The sequence below is a fragment of the Pseudophryne corroboree genome, chromosome 2, assembly GCF_028390025.1.
Source record: "Pseudophryne corroboree isolate aPseCor3 chromosome 2, aPseCor3.hap2, whole genome shotgun sequence".
Classification (NCBI taxonomy): domain Eukaryota; kingdom Metazoa; phylum Chordata; class Amphibia; order Anura; family Myobatrachidae; genus Pseudophryne; species Pseudophryne corroboree.
This window is the reverse complement of record NC_086445.1, coordinates 670178378-670205163: the sequence shown is the minus strand read 5'-3', so window position 1 is coordinate 670205163 and position 26786 is coordinate 670178378. Positions and strand designations below refer to the sequence as shown.

At 47.4% G+C, this 26786-nt stretch overlaps 1 protein-coding gene across 1 annotated transcript in view; it reads left to right on the top strand.

Moving 5' to 3' along the window:
• CCND3 (cyclin D3) overlaps positions 1 to 26786 on the top strand; it is a 160269-nt gene that overhangs the window by 18238 nt on the left and 115245 nt on the right. Inside the window, exon 2 of the mRNA XM_063955082.1 lies at positions 8857 to 9072. Within this exon, the coding sequence (XP_063811152.1) occupies positions 8857 to 9072 (216 nt within the window). The remainder of the gene's footprint in view (positions 1 to 8856; positions 9073 to 26786) is intronic.

Below are 26786 nucleotides of genomic sequence, written 5' to 3'. Positions count from 1 at the left end.
CTGTCTTGAATTTAGTGTGCAGAATCCAATCCGGTGTTTAGAATCCAGTCCTGTCTAGAACTCAGTGTGCGGAATCCTGTCCGGTATTTAAAAAAAAACCAAAAAAAAAAACCAGTCTTGTTTTGTCTAGTTTAAAAATTTAGTCTTGCCTTGTCTAGTCTTGCCTTGTCTTGCCTTGTCTTGTCTAGTTTTATATCCTTCTATGTCTACTATGCAAGCCCTACAGGCATCTCTCGCAGCCCTGAACTCTGCTTTCAGTGCTTTGAGACCAGAGCGACTAGAAGTTTTGCAGCAATCCCTAAAGCAACTGCAAAACCTTCTGACTAAAATCTTGCTCATCTTGCCAGAAGTCGTTGAGAGTACATCTATCTCTAAAGAGACTCTTGTTCACAGTATGGTGACAAGAGAATCCTCTGGTTTAATTGAAGAGAAAAGGTTTAAAAGTTTTCTGCGGCCCAGGCTCTCAGAAGAGGTGCGTCTGCGTCGCAGAAACTTAAACTTATGCCTATATTGTGGGGGTTTAGGCCACTATCTGCAGACCTGTGAGTTGCGCAAGCCAAAGTGTGGTGACGAGTCTTGCCCTCTGGCCAAGTTGAGTCAGGATACAAGACCTACTCCTGTCTCTACTGTGGCAGAGGTACTTGTCACACAACCCACACTAAAAAGCTCTCTGTCCTATAATTGGGGTCCTTGGGTAAGGGAGCCCCATTATAGATTCAGGAATCAAAAGATAATGTTTCTCTCCTCTCTTGAGGTTCCTGTTGAAGCAGAGTTGCAAGCCCCTGGAGTGGTGCCCGATGCCCAGGGTCCTGGAGTGGTGCCCGTTGCCCAGGGTCCTGGAGTGGTGCCTGTTTCCCAGAGTGCTGGAGCGGTGCCCGATGCCCAGAGTGCTGGAGCGGTGCCCGATGCCCAGAGTGCTGGAGCGGTGCCCGATGCCCAGAGTGCTGGTGCGGTGCCCGATGCCCAGAGCGCTGGAGCAGTACCCGATGCTCTAGCTTATAGAGGGACATCAAATATTATAGCTCAGGTTTCCATACCTGAAGGGGTCTCAGAAGCTGTTACCCCAGGTAGGGACTTGAAGAGCGTAACCCCAGAAAGGGTATCTAAAACCATAGTGCTAGAAGAGAACTCGAGAAGCAAAACCCCAGAAGGGATATTTGAAGTAATATCCCCAAGTGGGGTCTCGAGAGACGCAGCCTCTAAGAAGGGTCTAGAGGTCGCTTCCCCAGGAAAGAACTTAAGAGGCGTAGCATTAGTGGAGGTGCTGAAGGTTATAGCTTCAGCAAAAGTCCCGGAAGTCATAGTCCCGGGAGAAGTTTCGATAATTATCGACTCAGAGAGGGAGGCCGATGGCTCGGTCCCAGTGGGGGAGGCCGACGGCTCGGTCCCAGTAAAAGAATCCGAGGTGCTGACCCCAGCGGGGTTCCCGGAGGCCACTGCCCCAGCGGGGTTCCCGGAGGCCACTGCCCCGGGTGGGGTTCAGAAAGTCACTGCCCCTGGTGGGGTTCAGAAAGTCACTGCCCCGGGTGGGGTTCAGAGAGTCTCAGCCTCGAGTAAGGTCAATAGTGACCAGGTCCTAGCAAAGCACTCCAGTCAGTCAGATGGGAAGGAAACAGATCCTGACTCTGATATCTCAACATCCATAATCTTTGATGGGGACTTAGCCCAATTTCTGGCGCTTTACAAACACTATTACATTATTATGTTGTCTAGACCATTTCTGGGCATCACTTCAGAGAACCTTGTGCTTTATCTGATTTATTCTTTTAGAGGAGAGCTTTTTGAGTGGGCGACCAGCCTAATGAAAGCTGAAGATCCCATTCTTCAGGATCCCCCAGCATTCAGTGATGCAATTATTAAAAGATATGGTTCCAAAGAAATTGGTTCAGGTTCCTCTAAGTCACCCGTCTTGTCTGCTGAGAGTCCACCAAATACTGTAAACTCGGCACAAGAGTCCCAGCCCGTTGTTTTGACTGCAGGATGTGCTTTTCTGACTTCTTCTAATAATAGTACTTTGCCAGAAAGTTCAGCTCCCAAGGGTAAGAAACCTGTCTCTGATTTGAACGCAGCCTTTCTGGGTGGTACCATCAGTTCAGACAATGTTTGGGGAATTACCTTGGTCAGACCTAAAGAGCTTTGTAAAAAGAAGAAGAAGAAAAAGAAATAATTTTTTACTCTTGCCTTGATATAAAAAAAAGGATTTTTTTTCCTTATCTTGTGTCCAGTGGCCACCGTCAGGGGGAGGGCACTGTTACAAGCTGTGGTTGCAGCTTGTTTCTGTTTTCGTGTCTGTTAGACCAGTGTGTCAGTTTTTTTTTTGTATCCCTTGTTTTGGATAGTCTGTATTTTGGGGTCCTTTGACCCCTCCTCAAGGGAGGGGGTACTGTTATGAGCCACGGCTGTGTCTCATTCCTGTTTTGCATGTCAGTTAGGTATTTTATGTTATTCTTCTGTTCATGTTCCCCGTGGGTGTCATGGGGTGCTCGGAACTCACCCTTAAGGAGGGGATACTGTTATGAACCACAGGTAGTGGTTCATTCCTATTTTATGTTTATAAGTTGTTTCGCAGGCCAGGATTTCCCGTTGCTCTGTTTAAGAGTACTCTTGGTTGCTGCCGCTGGTGAGTCTGTGTAATTGCAGCTTGTTCCCATGTGTTCAGCCTCACCTGGCTGCTAATTGCATCTTGTCAGTTTGGAGTCATGCAACAGGGCAGCTGCATGAGATTATTAATTAGGCCTCTCTGTTATATGCTGGCTCAGTGCTATTCACAGAGGCTGGTGATATTTCTGGGTTTCCAGTCTGCTTGAGTTCTGAGCTTGGTTCCTGCTAGTTCCTGAGCTCCTGTGTAGCAGTGTCAGTCGAGCTGCTTCCTGTGTCGATTCCTGTGTCAGTCCCTGTGTCGATTCCTATGTCTGATCCCGTGTCCTGCCGTGAGGCGTTCCTGTCCTGAGGTCCAGTGCCTTTGCCTGTGCCTGGTCAAGTTTCTGGCTTCTTGGTGTCCACCGGTCTGTCGTTTGGGATTCTGCCTGTCCTCCAGTTCTGAGAGTCTGTGTCAGCAGCATTGGGAGTTCCTGTCCGTTTGCCAGTATTCGTACCGGTTCCGTGAGTAGCGGCACTGCCGCGTCCGTCAGCCTAGGCCGCTGTATTCCCTTATTATTTCTGTCACTGGTGTTTTGCAGAGGGTTCTGCTTATGCTGTCACCGCCGGTACACAAAAGTATTGTGTCGGCGTGTGGTCAGCATTTCCTTTGTTGTTCTTTTCCTTTGGCGGCAAGCCGCACATACTTTGGTTTTAGGTTTGTTAGTAGCCCCTGGCCTTGTTGTTTAGTCAGAGGGCCCCTAGTTATCACCCTGTCTCGGTTCACTCTTTGTCTCTCATTAAGACCTGAGGGGGCATCGAAGTTGGGCAGACGTAATCCGCCCTTCAAACGCCGCTGCCATGGGCTCAAGCAACCATAGTCTCGCAAGAGTGTACTGACAGCACGGGCGAGACAACGGAGATAGGGCGCCAGGGGCTATTCCCTTTCCATTCCCCTTTCCCAGCATTACGTCCTGGTGCTCTGGACTCGCTTCATAACATCTCCCTTGTTCTGAGCACCAGGAACCTAACAACGTGACAATATGCATCTGATTAACCAAAGATTAGATAAGTCTGAATCTAAGGGTGCATGCTGGAGAATATCTGTGGAAGATGTGATTTTTCAGGATTCTGTTATTCCTTATGCAGGCGGCCCCTCTGGGTCACATAAGAGACCATTTGCGAATATTGTAAACACTGATACCGACACGGACTCTGATTCTTGTGTCGACGATAGTGACTCCAGAGAGATAGATCAGAAATTGGCGAAAAGTATACAATATATGATTGTGGCTATAAGGGACGTGTTGGAGGTTACAGAAACCACTCCTGTACCTCAGGAGAAGGCTTATTTTTATAAGGAAAATAAATCCAAAGTCACGTTCCCTCCTTCACACGAACTAAATGCTCTCTTTGAAGGGATGTGGGTGAATCCTGAATGAAATTTCGTATTCCCAAAAGGATTCAGATAGCTTACCCTTTCCCGGCTGAAGACAGGATAAATGGGAATCACCCCCTGTGTTAGATAGTGCACTTTCCAGGTTGATAAAGAAGGTAATTCTCCCTGCACTTGGCACGGCTTCACTTAAGGAGCCGGCAGACCGTCAAAAGGAAACAACATTGAAATCCATTTATGTAGCCAAATTTATGTAGGCCCACTATTGCCTGCTCGTGGGTGAGTCGCGCTATTGAAAAATGGTCAGAAAGCGTGTCTTCAGAAATTGACACAATTGATAAAGATGAGATACTCCTTAAGTTAGGGAATATCACGGACGCTGCCGCCTACATGCTGGAAGCAATGAAGGATATTGGACTCTTGAGTTCACAAGCCGCTACCATGGCAGTGTCGGCTAGGCGGGCATTGTGGTTTCGCCAAAAGAAACATGGAGGCTCTCCCATATAAAGGTGAGGTCTTATTTGGCTATGGCCTGGATGCGTTAGTCTCAGCGGGTACCGCAGGTAAGTCGACATTTTTGCCCTCTGCGTGTGCACCGGCAAAAAAGACCTATCACCCGCACATGCAGTCCTTTCGGCCCAATAAATACAGAAAGACGAGAGGTTCCCCCTTCTTTGCAGGTAGGGGAAGGGGAAAAAGAAAGAAGTCTGCAGCGGTTCCCGGTTCCCAAGAGCAGAAGTCTACCCCTACTCCTGCCAAATCCTCAGCATGATGCTGGAACTCCTTTGCGGGAGGCCGCTCGTGTGGGGGCACGTCTCAAACTGTTCAGCCAAGGTTGGATTCTGTCTGGCCTGGATCCCTGGGTGTTGCAAATAGTATCCCAGGGATAGAAGCTGGAGTTTCAAGACGTTCCCCCATGCCGATTTTTCAAATCGTCCTTGCCAGTTTCTCCGCAAGAGAGAGAAGCAGTAACAGCGGCAATCCAAAAATTATGTCAGGACCAGGTCATAGTCCTGGTACCGTTGTCACAACAAGGACGGGGTTTCTATTCAAGCCTCTTTGTTGTTCCGAAGCCGGACGGCTCGGGCAGACCGATCCTAAACCTAAAAGATCTGAATTGCTACCTGAAAAAGTTCAAGTTCAAGATGGAATCACTTCGGGCTGTGATTTCCAGTCTGGAGCAGGGGGACTACTTGGTGTCGGTGGACATAAAGGATGCTTACCTGCATGTTCCCATTTATCCTCACCAGGCGTATCTGAGATTCGCGGTTCAGGATTGCCATTACCAATTCCAGACGTTACCTTTTGGCCCCTCCACAGCGCTGAGGGTATTCACCAAGGTGATGGCGGAGATGATGGTCCTCCTTTGTCAGAAAGGAGTCAATATAATTCCTTATCTGGACGATCTCCTGATAAAGGCGAGATCCAGGGAGCAGTTGTTACAAAACATCTCACTCTCTCTGTCGATACTCCAACAACACGGGTGGATCATAAATTATCCAAAGTCACAGTTGGAACCGACGACAAGGTTGTCTTTCCTCGGGATGATTCTGGACACAGACGTTCAGAGGGTATTTTTTGGCATTAGAAAAGGCTGTGGAAATACAGAAAATGGTAAAACAGATACTGAAACCATCCTGTGTGTCGATCCATCAGTGCATTCGGTTGTTGGGGAAGATGGTGGCGGCCTACGAGGCCATACAGTTTGGCAGGTTCCATGCCAGAGTATTCCAGTGGGACCTGTTGGACAAGTGGTCGGGGTCACACCTGCACATGCACCGAAAGATAATCCTGTCGTCAAAAACCAGGATTTCGCTCCTGTGGTGGTTACACAGCTCTCACCTACTAGAGGGACGCAGGTTCGGGATTCAGCACTGGGTCCGGGTAACCACGGATGCAAGTCTCCAAGGCTGGGGAGCTGTCACTCAGGGAGAAAACTTCCAAGGACGTTGGTCACATCAGGAAGCCTGCCTTCACATAAACGTGCTGGAGCTGAGAGCCATTTACAACGTCCTTCAACAAGCGGTACATGTTCTTCAAGACCGTCCCGTGCAGATCCATGCAGACAATGTAACAGCAGTCGCGTACATAAACAGGCAGGGCGGAACGAAAAGCAGAGCGGCAATGGCAAAGGCGACAAAAATCCTCCGCTGGGCAGAAAAACATCTACAAGCTCTGCCGGCAATATTCATTCCGGGAGTAGACAACTGGGAAGCAGACTTCCTCAGCAGACACGATCTCCATCCAGGAGAGTGGGGCCTCCACCAAGAAGTCTTTGCAGAGGTGACAAGTCTTTGGGGAGTTCCTCAAGTAGACATGATGGCATCTCGCCTCAATAAGAAGCTTCAGAGATACTGTTCCAGGTCGAGAGACCCTCAAGCAGTAGCAGTGGATGCACTAGTGATCCAGTGGGTTTTCCCGTCAGTGTATGTCTTCCCTCCACTTCCGCTGATCCCAAAGGTACTCAGGATCATAAGAAAAACAAGGGTTCGAGCAATCTTTATTGCCCCAGACTGGCCAAGGAGGGCTTGGTACCCAGATCTTCAGGAGTTGCTCATAGAAGATCCTCGGCCTCTTCCTCTTCGCGAGGACCTGCTGCAGCAGGGGCCGTGCGTGTATCAAGACTTACTGCGGCTACGTTTGACGGCATGGCTGTTGAGCGCCGGATCCTAGCCAGGAAGGGTATTCCCAAGGAAGTCATCCCCACTCTTATTCATGCCAGGAAGGGGTTAACGTCGAAACATTACAACCGTATTTGGAGAAAATATGTGTCTTGGTGTGAATCCAAGAAGGTTCCTACGGAAGAGTTTCACTTAGGACGTTTCCTCCATTTTCTACAGGCTGGTGTGGAAGCAGGCCTCCGATTGGGATCAATCAAGGTTCAGATTTCGGCCTTGTCAGTGTTCTTCCAAAAACAATTGGCCTCTCTTCCAGAGGTTCAGACCTTTGTGAAAGGGGTTCTGCACATCCAGCCTCCATTTGTGCCTCCTGTGGCACCATGGGACCTTAACGTGGTGTTGCAGTTCCTTCAATCAGATTGGTTTGAGCCTCTACAAGAGATAGAGTTGAAGTTTCTCACTTGGAAAGTGGTGATGCTTTTGGCATATGCGCGGCGGGTGTCTGAATTGGGGGCCTTGTCTCACAAGAGCCCTTACCTGATCTTCCATGAAGATAGGGCAGAGTTGAGGACTCGTCAACATTTTCTTCCGAAGGTGGTTTCATCTTTCCACATAAACCAACCTATTGTAGTGCCAGTAGTTACTGACACATTCACTGAATCAAAGTCTCTAGATGTGGTTAGAGCTTTGAAAATCTATGTGGCTAGAACGGCTCGTATACGGAAAACAGAGGCCCTGTTTGTCCTGTATGCTCACAACAAAATTGGGTATCCTGCTTCCAAGCAGACTATTGCACGTTGGATCAGAAATACGATTCAGCAAGCTCATACTACGGCTGGATTGCCATTACCGAAATCGGTAAAGGCCCACTCCACTAGTAAGGTGGGCTCATCCTGGGCGGCTGCCCGGGGGGTCTCGGCATTACAACTGTGCCGAGCAGCTACTTGGTCAGGGTCAAACACATTTGCAAAGTTCTACAAGTTTGACACCTTGGCCGATGAGGACCTAAAGTTAGGTCAATCGGTGCTGCAGGGTCATCCGCACTCTCCCGCCCGTACTGGAGCTTTGGTATAAACCCCATGGTCTTGATGTGGTCCCCAGCATCCTCTAGGACGTATGAGAAAACAGGATTTTGATACCTACCAGTAAATCCTTTTCTCCTAGTCCGTAGAGGATGCTGGGCGCCCGTCCCAGTGCGTACTTTACCTGCAGTTTTCGTTATTAGAGTTACACAAGTTGTGTTATCTTAGTTCAGCATGTTGCTGCAATTAGTTCATGCCTGTTGGCATGTGTTATGTTAAATGCCATGTGTGCGGCATAGTTGAGGGTGTGAGTTGGTATGTATCTCACCACTAGTATTAAAGTAAGTCCCTCCCTCGAAATGTCCGTCTCCCTGGGCACAGTTCCTATAACTGAGGTCTGGAGGAGGGGCATAGGGGGAGGAGCCAGTTCACACTCATTGAAAAGTCTTAACGGTACCCATGGCTGCTGCGGAACCGCCTATACCCCATGGTCTTGATGTGGTCCCCAGCATCCTCTACGGAGTAGAAGAAAAGGATTTACCGGTAGATATCAAAAGCCTGTTGTTGTTTTTTACAGTGGAGGCAATCATTGAATCATTGTGTTTTATATATTCCTGTGTAGGACTTGTAAGGGCCATTGTGTGTTTTTTCCCTGTAGGGTCAATGTATGTGTGTGTTTGTTTTTTCTGTTGGGGTCAAAGTGTTTTTTTTCTTGTGCAATGTTTTTCGTCTAGGGCCCTGCCTATTTTGTCAGTCCCGGGCCCCACAATTTGTGATGGTAGCCCTGCCTGCGATGGGCTATTGTCGAATTAATGTCAGCTGTCCGCACATGCACATAGCCATACAATTTGGCAGGGATTTAGCTAAAGTTGGAAAGGCTTCATTGAGTACCCGGCAATGGGAACCTTAAAGGTTGAACGTTTGGCTTTCTATCACTTTTGAAATACAGTTAATGGGGATGGCAGTAATTGACAGTAAGTGGGTTAAGGGCAGAGATATCTCTGATATCACTGTCTTAACCCGTTGATGACGGCAGTGCAAAGCCCTAATAAATAGAGTTCTAGGTATAACATGACCAAATTTGGTTCAACAAAATAATACCATTTGATTTTATAAAATGGCGTCCAGTTTTATCAGTAACATTATTATTTCCCTAATTTCTGTGGATCTAATGTGCCTTAAAAATGTCCTCAAACTGTTCTAACAATTTTTATGTTTTTTTTTCTTGTCCTTTGAAACCTAGGTGTGCGAACACCAGCATTGTGAAGAGGGCGTGTTTCCACTTGCTATGAGCTACATACGGACATGCCTGTCCTTGTTTCCAGTGGAAAAAAAAAACTTACAGCTACTAGGCACAGTATGCGTTCTGTTGGCATCAAAGATGAGGGATATGGTTCCATTGACCATTGAGACATTGGAGTACTACACGGCTTGCTCTGTACCCTGTCACCAAATAAGGGTATTACAGCTTTTCCTATAGGTTTATTTTGTGTATGCTTTTATTGCACTCATGATGTGAAAGAACTGTGATGATTACTTGCAGTTGTATACCAATATGACCAAGGGTATCCAGACTATAGATCTACACTAAAAAGGTCTACAGTTTATAGGTCTACCACTAATGGTAGACATGCATTAGGTCGACAGGGTCAAAAATGTCAACAGGGTCAAAAGGTCGCCATGTAAAAGGAAGACAGTTCAAAAGCTCGACATGGTCAAAGGGTCGACACACATAAGGTAGACAAAAGTTTTTCTTTTTTTTTTCTTCATTTCTTAAAAACTTTTTCTCCTTCATCCACTAGGGGCCACTGGAGTGCAGTAACAATGGGGATATAGTAGGCAGTAACTGGGAGCTGGCACTTTAAATTTATAACCATGTGACTAGCTCTTCCCCTACTTTGTCCCCCCTCCAAGCCAGTCTTTAATTTGTGCCCAAGGGAGCTGGTCACTCTTGGGACTTCTCCTGAAAAGTTTCTTTTTCTTTTTTCTTTTCTTACACTCACAGACTGGCAGCTCTGCCTCTGCCAATCTACACCGCGGGAGCTGCCGGCGGGGTCCCATCGCAGCTGCGTGCGCCTTGGGATGGATTCCCGGCTGAAGGAGACACTGGCTCTCTGGAGATGGCTGGACACCACTGCATGCAGCGCGTCGGGGCCACTCCATCAGCAGAACATGTCTGGCAGCACGGCACAGGTGAGTAGGTGTCTTCTCTGACCGGACTCCGCTGCTTGCGGCGGGAGTCGGGGTCACCCACGGCCAGCAGTGAGGGGCTCACTAGTGTGGTGCTGCGGCGCACTTGCAAGGAGTCACATGGCCAGGGCTCTTCAGATCTCCTAGTTACGGTCCTTTTTTAAATTGGGCACCATAACGGGGGGGGGGGGGGGGGGGGGGCGGAGCTTACACCCGTACTGCGGCTCTCAGTCTCAGCGCGCGCTGGCGGCCATACAGGTTTATCACACAGCCTCAGGGTGGGTTGCTCCGTATTACAATCACTGGCATCATTTATTCTTTCACATAAAAACGGAGCTTACCACTCTATAGTAAGTTCTGCTGGAGCTATTGGTTTTAAAAAAAAAAAGGGGGGGGGCGCGCCGGGGTGGGGAGGGGGGGTTTGGGGGCGGTACTTAAACCCAAAAAACAGGAACTAGTGCTGTTACCTACATCGCTAGTTGCCCCCTCTAGCCACATAGAACGGCGGAGCTTACATGTCACATGTTTTACTATTTTCGTAGTATACTCATTCAGGGCGGGTACTACCCTCCCTTTATTATTCCTTACTTCACTTGTTTTGTGCTACGACCAGTGTCTATGGACAACACCTGGATTCATGTCCAGTTCTGGACCACATGTGTTACTTATGCTGTGATCTGGGGGACATTAGTCAGTGACACGTGCCTGTTGCTGCACGTTATAGGGCAGGGATTACATGTGGCTATGCTCCTTTACCCCTCCCTTCTGTCTGATTTTTCTACCCAAAGCAGCATGAAAGTTTTTCACATGAAATGTTATGTGACGTTCAATCAGGATGGTCAGAGAATTCCCTGTTGTGTGAGGAGAGTGTGGCTGCGTCATCTACTCAGCCCTCATCGCGGCTGCAGAACGCTCCTGTTTGGACATCTCAGCTTACGAAGGTAATGTTGATGTTAACCAAAGGCTCCGTCCGTATTTTCTCCCCCAGGTTTCAAGAAATGAGGTTGCTAACCTCCCTGTTACACGGCTCTGCTGATGAGATGCCTCTATTGGAGGAGGCGATAGATGTCCAGGTTATTGATGATGAGCGGGTTTATGAGGAATCTGACCCGGTGTCTCAGGGTCTCGAGGCGCTTATTGCAGCAGTTCGTCGGGGTTTGGCAACAAAACTGACAACGACTTTTCCAGTTTCTGATGAGCTGGATGTACTCCTGACGGTGGCCTGGAAACATCCGGATGCAACATTCAGGTGTCAAACAATGTTTGTCTTCCTATCCTTTCCCCGCAGATAGCAGGAAGAGATATGAAACCCCCTCCAGTTGTAGACCCCTCGGCGTCTCGCCTGTCCAAGAAGCTGCCTGTTCTTAAACCTTGCGGATGGAGCCGTCTCATAGAACTATGTGCCAGCGAAGTTTCTACTTTACCCGGCACAGGTAGGTAGTTGGGGAACATTCTTCCTCCGGGCTACAGTACGGTGTGCATCAAGATCAACAGATACCTTTGGCAGATCATTGTCGCAAATCTGTTTTATATCTTGATGAGGTCTCCAAGGACGCCTGTCTCCTCGGAGCCGGAATTTCCGCTTTGGCTAGCTCGGCCCGAAGAGCTCTCTGGCGGCAACAGCGGCAGGTAGGTACGGATTCCAAGAGAACAACACAAGCGTTGCCCTTTACGGGCCTGGTCGGGAAGAATCTTGCTGCCTGGATTTCTCAGGCCACTACGGGTAAGTCCACTTTTCTCTTACGTCCTAGAGGATGCTGGGGACTCCAAAAGGACCATGGGGTATAGACGGATCCGCAGGAGACATGGGCACACTAAAAAGACATTTACTGGGTGTGAACTGGCTCCTCCCTCTATGCCCCTCCCCCAGACCTCAGTTAGACTCTGTGCCCAGGAGTGACTGGACACACACTAGGGGAGCTCTACTGGGTTTCTCTGGAAAAGACTTATGTTAGGCTTTTTTATTTTCAGGGAGACCTGCTGGCTACAGGCTCCCTGCATCATGGGACTGAGGGGAGAGAAGTCAGACCTACTTCTTCTTAGTTAAGGGCTCTGCTTCATAGGCTACTGGACACCATTAGCTCCAGAGGGTTCGATCCCTTGGTTCGCCTAGCTGCTTGTTCCCGGAGCCGCGCCGTCACCCCCCTCACAGAAGAAAGAAGCCGGGTGAGTATTAGAAGAACAGAAGACATCGGACGGCAGAAGACTTCAGTAACGGAGGTACAGCGCAGCGGTAGCGCTGCGCTCCATGCTCCCACACACATCACCAACGGCACTTACAGGGTGCAGGGCGCTGGGGGGGAGCGCCCTGGGCAGCAGTTACTGGGGTCAATCTGCCTGGCAAAGAGCATATTCGGTGCCCGGGCACCGTATACAATACCCCCGCCAGTATAAATATTTCAAATTTGAGCGGGACTACAGCGCATTGGGAAGGGGCGGGGCTTAGCCGCACAGCTCACCAGCGCCATTTTCTCTCTCTCCACAGCCGCTGCAGAGACGCTGGCCCGGACCTCCAAGCTCCTTCAAAGCAACAAGAGAGCAAAACGGGGGAGGGGGGGGGGGGGGGGGACACATACAATTTGGTGCTTTTTATTGTTAATGACAGCGCTAACCACACATATTATTGCTTTGTAGTATATGGGCGCTGGGGTGTGAGCTGGCATACTCCCTCTGTGTTTCTCTCTGTAGGCTTCCCTGTGGGTCTGTCCCCTTGTTTGGGAGTGTTGATGTGTCGGTACTACGTGTCGACATGTCGAAGGCTGAGTGTTCCTCTCCGGAGGAAGTTATTGGGGGCGCAGAAAAGGATTTGGGAATGACTCTGTCGGCACAGCCGACTGCTGATTGGGTGAATATGTTGAGTACACTGAATGCAAATGTGGCTTTATTGTCTAAGAGGCTGGATAAATCTGATTCTCAGACACAAACATGGAGGAAATCCATGGAGGACGCTTTGTCTCAGGTACAGACCCCCTCGGGGTCACAGAAACGTTCATTTACCCAGATGGTAGATACAGATGCCGACACGGACTCTGATTCCGATGTCGATTTCAATGAGGCTACTTTACACCCAAGGGTAGTTAGGAGTATTCAGTACATGATTGTGGCTATTAAAGATGTTTTACATATCTCTGAGGAACCTGCTGTTCCAGACACGAGGGTTTGCTTATTTAAAGGGAAAAGGCCTGAGGTGAAGTTTCCCCCCTCTCATGAAATGAACGCTCTTTGTGAAAAGGCTTGGGAGTCGCCGGACAAAAGGTGACAGATTCCCAAGAGAATATTTATGGCATATCCTTTCCCCTCTGATGACAGGGAGAAATGGGAGTCGTCTCCCAATGTCGACAAGGCTCTATCCCGGTTGTCCAAGAAGGTGGCGCTGCCGTCTCCTGACACTGCTGCTCTCAAGGATCCGGCGGATCGCAAGCTGGAGATGACATTGAAGGCCATTTTCGTTAATACTGGTGCATTGCTCAGACCTGCTGTGGCGTCGGTATGGGTGAGTAGTGCTATTGCTAAATGGGCTGACAATTTGGCTTCTGATATGGATACCCTTGATAAGGATAACATTCTTTTGACTCTTGGTTATATCAAGGACGCTGCTGATTACCTAAAGGATACGGCGAGGGATGTTGGCCTCTTGGGATCAAGAGTCAATGCCATGGCGGTCTCGGCCAGGAGGGCGCTGTGGACTCATCAATGGAATGCTGATGACGACTCCAAGAAAAATATGGAAGCTCTCCCCTTTAAAGGTAGTGTCTTGTTTGGTGACGGCCTTGCTGACCTGGTGTCTACCGCTACTGCGGGTAAGTCATCTTTTCTTCCTTATGTTCCCACACAACAGAAAAAGGTGCCCCATCAGCAGATGCAGTCCTTTCGGCCTAATAAATACAAAAAAAAGGAAGAGGTAGGGGTACGTCCTTCCTCGCTTCAAAGGGTAGAGGAAGGGGAAAGAGGTCGCCTGCAGTGTCAGGCGCCCAGGACCAAAAGTCCTCCCCCGCCTCTACCATGTCCACCGCATGACGCTGGGGCCATCTCCGAGTCTTCAGTCAGGTCTGGTTTCAATCGGCCCTGGATCCTTGGGTTTTAGACATAGGGTCCCAAGGGTACAAACTGAAGTTTCAGGAGATGCCCCCCCGCCGCTTTTTCAAGTCGGCCCTTCCAGTTTCTCTTCCAGAAAGAGTAGTAGTAAATGCTGTAATACAAAAGCTGTGTCAACAGAGGGTAGTTGTGCTGGTTCCCCCGTCCCAACGGGGGAAAGGGTTCTATTCGAGCCTCTTTGTCGTGCTGAAGCCGGACGGCTCGGTCAGACCGATTCTGAACCTAAAATCCCTCAGTCCATACTTGAAAATTTTCAAGTTCAAGATGGAATCTCTTCAAGCTGTGATCTCCAGCTTAGAAGGGGGGGATTTTATGGCGTCAGTCGACATAAAGGATGCCTACTTACACGTCCCGATATATCCTCCTCATCAGGCCTTCCTGAGATTTGCGGTACAGGATTGTCATTACCAATCTCAGACGTTGCCGTTTGGGCTTTCCACGGCCCCGAGGGTTTTCACCAAGGTTATGGCGGAAATGATGGTACTCACGTACTTGGATGATCTCCTGATAAAGGCGAGATCAAGAGAACAGTTGCTAAGAAATGTGGAGCTCTCCCTGTCGGTGCTGCGACATCATGGTTGGATTCTAAATTTGCCAAAGTCTCAGTTGATCCCGACAACTTGGCTGCCCTTCCTGGGCACGATCCTAGACACGGAGCTACAGAGAGTGTTTCTTCCGGAGGAAAAAGCTCTGGAAATACAGACCATGGTCAAGGAGCATCTGAGACCGGCAAGAGTGTCGATTCATCAGTGCTCTCGAGTGCTAGGGAAGATGGTTGCGGCTTACGAAGCCATTCCGTTTGGCAGGTTTCATGCTCGGGTGTTTCAGTGGGATTTGCTGAACAAATGGTCCGGGTCTCACCTGCACATGCACCGGAAAATAAGTCTATCTTCCAGGGCCAGGATTTCTCTCCTGTGGTGGCTGCAAGGCTCTCACCTTCTAGAGGGACGCCGATTCGGAATCCAGGACTGGGTCCTGCTGACCCCAGATGCAAGTCTCCGAGGCTGGGGGGCAGTCACGCGAGGAAGAAGTTTCCAGGGAAAATGGTCAAGCCCGGAATCTTGTCTCCACATAAATGTTCTCGAGTTAAGAGCCATTTACAACGGCCTCCTGCAAGCGAAGAACCTTCTTCAGGGTTTCCCTGTCCTGATCCAGTCGGACAACATAACAGCGGTGGAGTAACATAGTATCTAAGGTTGAAAAAAGACAATTGTCCATCGGGTTCAAACTATTTGTGGTCTCCTATGCACGATTATTTTGTATAAAATTTTGACTGAAGTTGCTGACTGCCGTTCCGATTAACCCCTCTTTTTTATAATAACCATAGTGCGTGACTATGCCCCGTAACCCTGGATATCCTTATCCATTAGGAATTTATCTAACCCATTCTTAAAGGTGTTGACTGAGTTGGCCATTACAACTCCCTCAGGCAGGGAATTCCAAACACGTATCGTCCTTACCGTAAAAAAGCCTTTACGCCGTATTGTGTGGAATCTCCTCTCCTCTAGCCTGAGTGAGTGTCCACGAGTTCTCTGTGTTGATCTAACCAAAAACAGGTCCTGCGCAAGATCTGTATATTGTCCCCTTATATATTTGTAAATGTTGATCATGTCCCCTCTTAATCTCCTCTTTTCCAGTGTAAACATGCCTAGTCTTGCAAGCCTTTCCTCGTATTCCAGCGTCTCCATACCCTTAATTAGTTTGGTCGCCCACCTTTGAACCTTTTCTAGCTCCATGATATCCTTTTTGTAGTAAGGTGCCCAGAATTGTACACAGTATTCAAGGTGTGGCCTCACAAGTGATTTATATAACGGGAGTATAATACTCTCGTCCCTAGCATCAATTCCCCGTTTTATGCATGCTAATATCTTATTAGCCTTCTTTGCTGCAGTCCTACTTTGGGTACTACTGCTTAGTTTGCTATCTATGAGGACACCTAAGTCCTTTTCCAGTACAGAATCCCCTAATTTTACCCAATTTAGTAGGTAGGTGTTATTTTTGTTCTTGTTACCACAGTGCATTACCTTACACTTGTCTGTATTGAAGCGCATTCTCCATTTCCCTGCCCAAGCTTCTAATTTAACTAAGTCATTCTGAAGTGACTCAGCATCCCCCTCCGCATTTATAACTTTACACAATTTGGTATTATCTGCAAAAATTGACACCATGCTCTCTAGACCTTCTGTTAGGTCGTTAATGAAAATATTGAACAATAGCGGTCCTAATACTGAGCCTTGCGGCACTCCACTTAGCACTTCAGTCCAAGTTGAAAAAGATCCATTAATCCACAACGCGCTGCTCCCTATTATTTAACCAGTTTTTGACCCAAGTGCATATTGTGCTTCCTAGCCCTGATTCTTGTAGCTTGTAGATAAGTCTCATGTGTGGTACAGTATCGAACGCTTTGGCAAAATCTAAAAAGATTACATCCACCTCTTTACCCTGATCTAGGTTTGCGCTTACTATTTCATAAAAGCCAAGTAAGTTGGTTTGACAGGATCTGCCCTTCATAAACCCATGTTGATTCCTTTTAATGACCTTATTGACTTCAAGGAACTTCTGAATACTATCTCTTAGAATACCTTCCAATACTTTCCCCACTATAGATGTAAGACTAACTGGTCTATAATTACCTGGTTCAGCTTTACTTCCCTTTTTGAATATAGGCACTACTTCCGCTATACGCCAGTCTTTGGGAACCATGCCTGATATTACTGAATCCTTAAAGATCAAAAATAGCGGTTTTGCAAGTTCAGAATGAAGCTCCATTAGAACCCTTGGGTGAATACCATCGGGACCTGGTGACTTATTAATCTTTAAATGTTTTAATCGGTCACAGACTACTTCCTCGCTTAAATAAGTACCTATCAGTGTGATATTCTCATTATTGAGATTATATGTTAGTCCCTGAATTGGGTCCTCTCTAGTAAATACTGTTGAAAAAAACTCATTTAGTGTGTCCGCTATGTCATTATCATTTTTGCTTAAGACTCCCAACTTGTCTTTTAAAGGGCCTATACTCTCCTTCTTTAATCTCTTGCTATTAATGTGTTTAAAGAATTTTTTGGGATTCGCTTTGCTTTCCTTTGCTACTAGTTTTTCAGTTTCTACTTTAGCCGCTCTTATTTCCGTTTTGTATATTTTGTTACATTCCTTATAGTGCTGAAATGACTGCTTCCCCATCAGATTTGTATTTTTTAAATGCTCGCCTTTTCTTGTCCATAACTTCCTTAATCTTTTTATTAAGCCACATCGGTTTATGATTTTTATTCCTTTTTTTGCTGCTCGTAGGAATAAATTTGAGTGTATTTTTAGCTAGCAGGAATTTTAGTACCTCCCATTTCTCCGTAGTATTTTTTCCTAAAAACAAACCTTCCCATTCAAGATCCCTGAAAAATACCCTCATCTTTTCAAAATTAGCTTTGCTAAAGTTTAGAGTCCTAGTTGAGCCAGTATAGGGCTGTTTATGGAAACTGATATTGAATGTGACCATATTGTGGTTGCTGTTTCCTATGGGTTCCCCTACTATAAAACCTGATACCAAATCCCCATTGTTTGTTAATACCAGGTCTAAGATTGCATTGTACCTAGTTGGTTCCTCAATTAGTTGAACTAAGTAGTTATCATTAAGTGTGTTTAAAAACATATTGCCCCTAGCAGTATCACATGAATCGTTTTTCCAGTTTATCTCTGGATAGTTAAAATCTCCCATCACTACTATGTCTCCTACTCCTGCTTCTCTTTCAATTTGCTTTAGTAACAATTCCTCATCAGATGCGTTGATACCAGGCGGCCTATAGCATACACCCAATACTAACTTTTTTATTCCTTTTTCCCCGCATGCAATTTCTACCCATAATGTCTCGACAGTGTCCACAGTCCCCTCCTGAATATCTTCCCGTATATCAAGTTTTAAAAACGGCTTTACGTAAAGACACACCCCTCCACCCTTTTTATTTAGTCTGTCTCTCCTAAACAGTGTATAGCCCTCTAGATTGACTGTCCAATCATGAGATTCGTCCCACCAAGTTTCAGTAATGCCTATAATATCATACTGTTTGTTTGCTGCAAGTATCTCTAGTTCACCCTTTTTACCAGTAATGCTTCTGGCGTTTACATACATACAACTAAGATAAGTATTTTCCCTTGCGTTAGGGACATCTTTCACCTTATGTAGCAATGATGACCTGTAATCGTCATTGGTTAGTGCTTTGGTAAAATCTCTTTTAGTACCCATGTTAGTAACCTTACCGCCTGCTCTTACCCTCCCCCCAACTTCTCCCCCATTTCGTTTACTGACGCCATCCCCACTATTCTCACTGCATGACCCGTAGTTTCTAGCTAAACCCTCCCCGTACGTAAACCGCCAAGGCGGAACAAGGAGCAGGGCGGCAATGGCGGAAGCCACACGAATTCTCCGCTGGGCGGAACAGCATGTGAGCGCTCTATCAGCAGTCTTCCTCCCGGGCGTGGACAACTGGGAAGCAGACTTCCTCAACAGACACGATCTCCATCCAGGAGAGTGGGCTCTTCATCAAGAGGTATTTGCAGAAGTGACTAGGCGTTGGGGAATGCCTCTGATAGACATGATGGCGTCTCGCCTCAACAAGAAGCTTCCGAAGTATTGTTCCAGGTCGAGGGACCCCCAAGCCTGTGCGGTGGACGCCCTGGTAACTCCGTGGGTGTTTCAGTCGGTGTATGTGTTCCCTCTGCTTCCTCTCATTCCAAAGGTGTTGAGGATCATAAGACGAACAAGGGTTCAGGCTATACTCGTCACTCCAGATTGGCCTCGGAGTGCCTGGTATCCGAATCTTCAGGAATTACTAGTGGAAGATCCCTGGCCGCTTCCTCTAAGAGAGGATTGTTCCTGGACTTACCGCGGCTGCGTTTGACGGTGTGGAAGTTGAACGCCACATCCTAGCCCAGAAGGGTATTCCCGGGGAGGTCATCCCCACTCTCCTTAAGGCTAGGAAGGGGGTCACGGCAAAACATTATCACCGTATTTGGAGAAGGTATGTGTCGTGGTGTGAAACCAAAGCAGTTCCTGCGGAGGAGTTTCACTTGGGTCGTTTCCTCCATTTTTTACAGACAGGCGTGGATGCAGGCCTGAAATTGGGTTCCATCAAAGTGCAGATTTCGGCTTTATCTATCTTCTTTCAAAAAGAATTGGCCGTCCTTCCTGAGGTTCAGACTTTCATGAAGGGAGTGCTGCATATCCATCCTCCATTTGTGCCACCCGTGGCACCGTGGGATCTTGAAGTGGTGTTTCAGTTTCTTATGTCTCACTGGTTTGAACCTTTGCGTAAGGTTGAGTTAAAGTTTCTCACTTGGAAAGTGGTCATGCTTTTGGCTTTGGCGTCTGCCAGACGAGTGTCCGAGTTGGCGGCTTTGTCTCACAAGAGCCCATATTTGATTTTTCATGTGGATAGAGCGGAATTGAGGACTCGTCAACAATTTCTGCCGAAGGTGGTTTCTTCGTTTCACATAAATCAACCTATTGTGGTACCTGTGGCTACGGATGCTGTGGCAGTCCCAAAATCTCTTGATTTTGTAAGAGTTTTGAAAATTTATGTCGCCAGAACGGCTCTTACTAGAAAAACAGAGGCTCTGTTTGTCCTGTATGCTTCCAACAAGATTGGAAATCCTGCTTCTAAGCAGACTATTGCACGCTGGATTTGTAATATGATTCAGCACGCTCATTCTTCGGCTGGGCTACCGTTGCCGAAGTCAGTAAAGGCCCATTCTACCAGGAAGGTGGGCTCATCTTGGGCGACTGCCCGAGGGGTCTTTGCCGAGCAGCTACATGGTCGGGTTCAAACACTTTTGCTAGATTCTACAAGTTTGATACCCTGGCTGATGAGGACCTTATGTTTGCTCAATCGGTGCTGCAGAGTCGTCCGCACTCTCCCGCCCGGTCTGAAGCTTTGGTATAGACCCCATGGTCCTTTTGGAGTCTCCAGCATCCTCTAGGACATAAGAGAAAATAGGATTTTAATACCTACCGGTAAATCCTTTTCTCCTAGTCCGTAGAGGATGCTGGGCGCCCATCCCAGTGCGGACTGTTCCTTGCAGTTGTTTTGATACTGGTTATTTTCAGTTACACAAGGTTTGTGTATCAGTTGTATTCAGCTTGTTGCTGTTGTTAGTTCATACTGTTATCTGGTTTCCTGTTGCTCCAGTTGTACAGTATGTTTGTGGTGTGGGCTGGTATGTTTCTCGCCCTTAGTTAACAAAAATCCTTTCCTCGAAATGTCCATCTCTCCTGGGCACAGTTCCTATAACTGAGGTCTGGGGGAGGGGCATAGAGGGAGGAGCCAGTTCACACCCAGTAAAAGTCTTTTTAGTGTGCCCATGTCTCCTGCGGATCCGTCTATACCCCATGGTCCTTTTTGAGTCCCCAGCATCCTCTACGGACTAGGAGAAAAGGATTTACCGGTAGGTATTAAAATCCTATTATCTCCCCTCTGCTGCACCAGCTCCTCGTCGGACCTAGACCAGTGTTTCCTTTCGGTCCTTTCGTACCACTTACAGGTTTCGAGGCCATACCAGGGGTGGTGACTCCATCACCCGTGGATCTTGAGGTTGAGGCAGAGGTTCAACAACCTCGACCCAGCCTGATGGTAGGTCCTCCACCACACACACCGCAGGACGCCCCTCCCTCCCACCAGGGTGGGAGCTTGTCTGAGGAATTTCAGGGAGGCCTGGGTACACTCCTGTCCAGTTGCTGAGGTCAGGACTTTCATCACTTGCGGTTACATGCTACCCGCCTCAGTGTTTCTTCACTACGGGTTTGCCGGTTTCCGATGACAGGAGGGTCGTCCTGCTGGAGGCGTTCCAGAAGCTTCTGTCCGCAAGGGTGCTGATCCCTGTTCCCTCGAATCATTGGAAACAGGGATATTTCTCAGGTTTTTCTGCTGCGGGGTACACTCGGCTCCACAAGGATAGACATTGGGGGTGTAGAGCAGGATCTTGATCTGAGGCACCAACAGGCTCAAAAGCTTTGACTGTTCCCAAGATGCATAGCGCCGCCTCCTCTATAACCCCGCCTCCCTGCACAGGAGCTCAGTTTTGTAGTTGGTGCCGCAGATAGCAGGCACATAACAGAGGGGCTGCTCCAGGCAGCCTTAAGAAGAGCTTTTTTATGAAGAAAAGTGAAGATTTCAAGGGCTGCGGCAGTGTGTAGATGTCAGGAGACATTCACTGCTGCAGCTCCATCTCTCCCCAGCGGCACTGTACACTCCCGCGCCCTGGTTGCCGGGTAACTACAGCGGGAGGCTCCGGTTTTCTTCTGGTCAGGCACACACGACTGGTGCTCTCCGGGATCGCGTGGCCGCGCCTCGGGAGGTGGTGAGTGGGTCCCGCTCGCGGGACCCGTGCTGTATCGCGATCCGTCGCGGCCGGTGGGAGGCGGGCCGCGCACGCTGGTGGTGGACACTGTGGCAGTACATGCGATCCCACTAGATCACCAGGGCATGGGTGCAGGTCAGGTTTTCTCTTTAAACCTTTTTTTCTCTGGCTGGGTCCACAGGATTATTCACAGGATAACATTGGGATATAGTTGAGCGACAGCGGAAATGGCACCAACACGGTCACGAGCTTTCTGGCCTCCCAGGATGCATCACCGTATAGTCCCGCCCACTGACTCTGTCAAATCAGTTTTTTGCTTGGTGCGGCAGGAAGCCGCATGGTCACAGGGCTGCTGTGAATAAAGCAGCCTCAAGCTTTTGTTCTTATTTTATTATTTTATTTTTATAGACTTACTATATTTTTTTGAGCGACTTTTCTAAACAGCGTCTTAAACGCATACTTGAAAGAGTCGCTCCAACAACTCCCGACCGGGTCGCAACAACGCTTACCTTCGCGGTGTTGGTGCTGTCTCGACGGGCATCTGTGTCGGATGTTCTAGCAGGTCCAGCAGACGTAACCAGGCTGTGGCCGGATCATGGGGGGACGGTAAGTCTATGGATTTCCTCTTACTAGAGGGGTCAGGACACAGCTACACTGATTTGGTGTACATCAGTAGCGCCTGAATCCACTCAGTGTCTTACGAGCGTATTTGCTTGGATATGGAAGTGTGGTGAGTCTCCCTGTATCCCGCTTTCCGGAGGCAGGGTATACAGTACTAAAAATTCTCTACTTGTTAGTATGAATTGTTAATTTTTAGTACCTATTGCATATGAGATCTGTATATTACTGTGTTTTCTGCATGTTATGTCGAAAAAGAACCAGTTAAAAACAGAAGTACAATTTTCCTACTTATGTATAAGTTGTTATGGGGGTTGTATTCTCATATGACAATGTCTAATGCTTTAACATGTGACTGACTGCTAGTATGTGTGCTGACTTTTCTGTGTAATGTCAGTCCTGTTCTGACCCTCAATTCAGGTGCACTGTGGTCAGATTGATCTCACTTCTATATACTCATATATAGGTGATTTTCAGTCACAAATTGTGTAGTCATTAGCAGATTATTACCATGTCTGTGAGCGGCAAAAGTGACGAGGAGAATTTATCAAGCACTCCTACATCCCTAACATGCTTATCTTGTAAGGCAGGGTTAATTGGTGTGAACCAATTGGTCACTTATGAGGGCTTGTGTGCGAACTGTTTTGCTTTTCAGCAAAGTAAAAAACAGGAGTTGGTTCAACCACCAACAGAGCCACCATGGAATATGTTCGCAAATACTCTATCTTCAATAGCGGACAGGTTAACTCCGGTAGCACCACCTCAAGGGTTAGGTTACACTATTAACCCATACATGCAGCTCCCTTCCTATGGCTTGGTTCCAGTAGCCTCTACAAGCAACCAAGGGACAGGTAAGACTAAGACAGATACGTCTATGTGGCAGACTACACAAGATGATACAACAGATTTGATGATACAGTAGATTTGAATGATGATCAGTCGCAGAGTTTTAGTTCAAAAGATGTAGCTGAACTTATTAATGCTGTGAAGGCTGTTCTCTCGTTGGAAGAGCCAGCCAAGCCAGTGTTAAAATCTAAAGCACCTGTGTTTAAACGAACAAAATCAGTGAAAGCTGAATTCCCAGCGTCAGATGAGCTGACGGAAATGATGGATGAGTCTTGGCTATGCCCAGTAAGAAATATAAGATTCCTAAAAGATGGGATTCTTATTATCCATTTTCAGCTGTGGAGTGTTCAAAAAGGGAAGTTCCTCCAAAAGTAGATGCACATGTTCTGCAACTTGTGCATAAATCTGCTTTACCACTGTCATCTACCTCACTAAATGATGTCACAGACAGACGGGTAGATAGCCTTTTGAAAAATATATTTTCTCTAGTAGGAGCAGTGGTAAGACCTGCTATGGCTTCGGCCTGGGTAGCAAAGGCAATGGGCGAATGGATAGAGGAACTAGAGAATGACATCTCTTCTCCTACTAGGGAGCAAGAGGATCATTTTAGCCATTTAAGACAATCTGCCCAATACTTGGAAGAAGCAGCAATTGATGTAGGTACAGTTGCTTCTAAAGCTTCAGCCTTGACAGTAGTCGCTCGCAGAGCAGTTTGGGTACGTACCTGGAAGGCAGATGTGAAATCCAAGAAAGAATTGGAAGCATTGCCTTTTGTTGGTAACATTATTTGGAAAACCTTTATCGGATATCCTAGAATCAGAGGCTGAATCAAAGAAGGTCAGATTTCCGGCTACCTATAACCCTATGTCCAAGGGTCTAAAATTTTGCTCTTTTCATTGGCAAAGCAAAGCGAAAGCTAAAGAGGAGCCTAAGCAACCCCAGTTTAAAAAAGCAGTGGGCTAGCAAAAAGTCAGCTTCCAAGCCTGAACAGAAACCGTCAGCCTGAAGAGACGGGCCTCCACCTGGAGGATTCCAGGGTTGAGGGCCGACTCCTTTATTTTGCACACATATGGCAACAGTCAACAACAGATGCTTGGGTGCAGAAGGTAGTATCTCAGGGGTATGGGTTCCCATTCAGGAGGCAGCCTCCTCAAAGATTTTTTTGCACCAGCCCGTCTCGTATAGAGTCGAAGGCCAATGCCCTGCAAGAAGCAGTCCAAAAGTTACTGCAGTCAGGTGTGATTGTCCCAGTACCTCCATCACAAAGGGGACAGGGGTTTTACTCCAATCTATTTCTAATCCAGAAGCCAAATGAGTCATATCGACCAATTCTCAATCTGAAAATGTTGAACAAATACATTTGGATCCCGAAGTTCCACATGGAGACGTTACGCTCTATAATGTTGGCTATGGAACCGGGAGATTACATGGTATCTCTGAATGTACGGGATGCTTACCTACATGTGACAGTGCTATAGGCACATCAGTGTTACCTCAGGTTTGCCATCCTCCAGGAACATTTTCAGTCCAAGCCTTGCCCTTCGGGCTAGCTACAGCACCCAGGGTGTTTACCAAGATCATGGTGGTTATGGCAGCTTGTCTGCGCAAACGGGATAAGAATATTCCCATACCTCGATGACCTATTAATCCTAGCACATTCGCAGAATTTACTTTTGAGCCATCTTCAACAGACAATAGTTTGTTTACAGAGACACGGGTGGCTCATAAATTGGGAAAAGTCATCCCTGAATCCGTCACAGCGGATGGTTCATTTAGGGGCCATATTGGTTTCAGACCTACAGAAAGTTCTCTTACCAGAGAAAAGATAGTCAAGGTGCAGGTCATGGCTCAGGAAGCGTTGCACGCCCAGACAATGTCAGTCCATGCAGCAATGCGACTGTTGGGTCTGATGGTATCAACCTTCGACATGGTGGAATATGCGCAATTCCACTCCAGACCAATGCAGCACCTTATCCTGACCAAATGGAACGGAAATCATCAGATGATAAAAAAGCAGATGATAAAGTTTCCAGTAAACGTAAAAAGGTCTCTAGCGTGGTGGCTACAGACAGACCATTTAAACAAGGGGAGACCCTTTTGGATAAAAGAGTGGCAAGTCCTGACAACAGAAGCCAGCCTCCAAGGCTGGGGGGCGGTACTCGGAAGCCTGTGGTTCCAGGGAAAATGGACCGCAAGGGAAAGTCGCATGCCAATAAATCTGTTGGAAATAAGGGCCATTTATATGGCTCTAGTTCAGGCAAAGGACAGTCTGCAAGGAAGACCGTTCCAGATTTGCTCAGACAATGCGACAGCAGTAGCGTACCTCAATCATCAGGGAGGAACTCACAGCAAGAGACTGATGGAGGAAGTAACTCCCATTCTAAGATGGGCAGAACTCCATCTCCCAGCATTGTCAGCAGTATTTGTCCCAGGTGTACTGAACTGGGAAGCGGATTTTCTCAGTCGACACACCATTCAGGAAACCGAATGGGCATTACACCCAGAAGTGTTTCAGGCAACAGTGAACAGATGGGGTCTACCAGAGATAGACCTCATGGCGTCTCGTCTAAACAACAAAGTTCTGAGGTACGGATCGAGAACAAGGGACCCAGGAGCGGTCCTGACAGATGCACTGTCAGTAGAATGGAAATTTCATCTGGCATATCTGTTCCCTCCAATATCTCTGTTACCCAGAGTAGTGAGAAAGATAAAACAAGCAAAGGGAGCCAAGAAGGCATTGGTACACAGATCTGCTAAGGATGTCCGTGGAAGCACCGATACTGCTCCCTCAACGTCTAGATCTGCTAATGCAGGGTCCTTGTTGTCACAGCCATCTGGATCGCCTGTCTTTGGCGGCGTGGCTGTTGAAACTTCTATCTTAGAGGCTAGAGGATTTTCGAAACAAGTAATACAAACTATGCTTAGAGCAAGAAAGCCTTCTTCAGCGCGTGTGTATCATAGAACATGGCAAGCCTATATTCATTGGTGTACTGGAAAAAATTTGAATCCAAGATCTTTTAAAGTATCCAGGATTTTGGATTTCCTTCAAGCAGGATTGGATAAAGGTTTGAAAGTTGCTTCCTTGAGAGTTCAAGTATCAGCGTTAACTGTATGGTTTCAGCGAAAGATTGCTGATTTACAGGATGTACGTACTTTCTTTCAGGGAGTTGTACATGTTCAACCTCCATTTGTTCCTCCTGCAGCTCCCTGGGATTTGAATTTTGTTCTTAAATTTCTCCAGGGTCCTCTGTTTGAACCACTTAAGAGAGCAGATCTTAAGTGGTTAACGGCTAAAGTGCTTTTTCTACTGGCAATGGCGTCAGCCAGAAGAGTGTCAGATTTAGGAGCATTATCGTGTAAGTCTCCTTTCCTAACTTTTTAGACAGAGCAGTTCTCAGAACGAGATCTGGTTTTCTTCCTAAGGTGGTTTCAAAGTTTCACCTGCATGAAGAGATTGTAGTCCCATCTTTTCAGGTATCGGGACTATCTGCGGGAGAAGCGTCGCTATCTACATAGATCGTACTAGTGCCATCAGGAAAACAGATTCTCTCTTCATCCTCTACGGATTTCATAGAAGAGAATGGCCTGCTAGTAAACAGACGCTGGCGAGATGGCTCCGAATGGTAATATCAGAAGCTTATTCTCATGCAGATCTCCCTACTCCGGCTAATGTCTCTGCACACTCTACACGTAAGGTAGGTCCTTCTTGGGCAGCACAACAGGGTGCCTCAGCAGAACAGATATGTAAGGCAGCCACATGGTGTTCCATAAACACATTCATTAGACATTATGCCTTGGATACTTTTGCCTCTCATGATGCAGACTTCGGGCGAAAGGTCCTCCTGTGTAATCAGGAGCGTCCCCACCACTAGAATTGGCTTTGGGAATCCCAATTTTATCCTGTGGATAATCCCGTGGACCCAGCCAGAGAAATATACGTTATGGTAAGAACTTACCGTTGATAACGTGATTTCTCTTATGTCCACAGGTATCCACAGGGATCCCACCCTGACGCATCTGATTTGAGGATCTAGACAATCACTAAACCTCTTCCTTCTTGTATGGAAGGATGTGCAT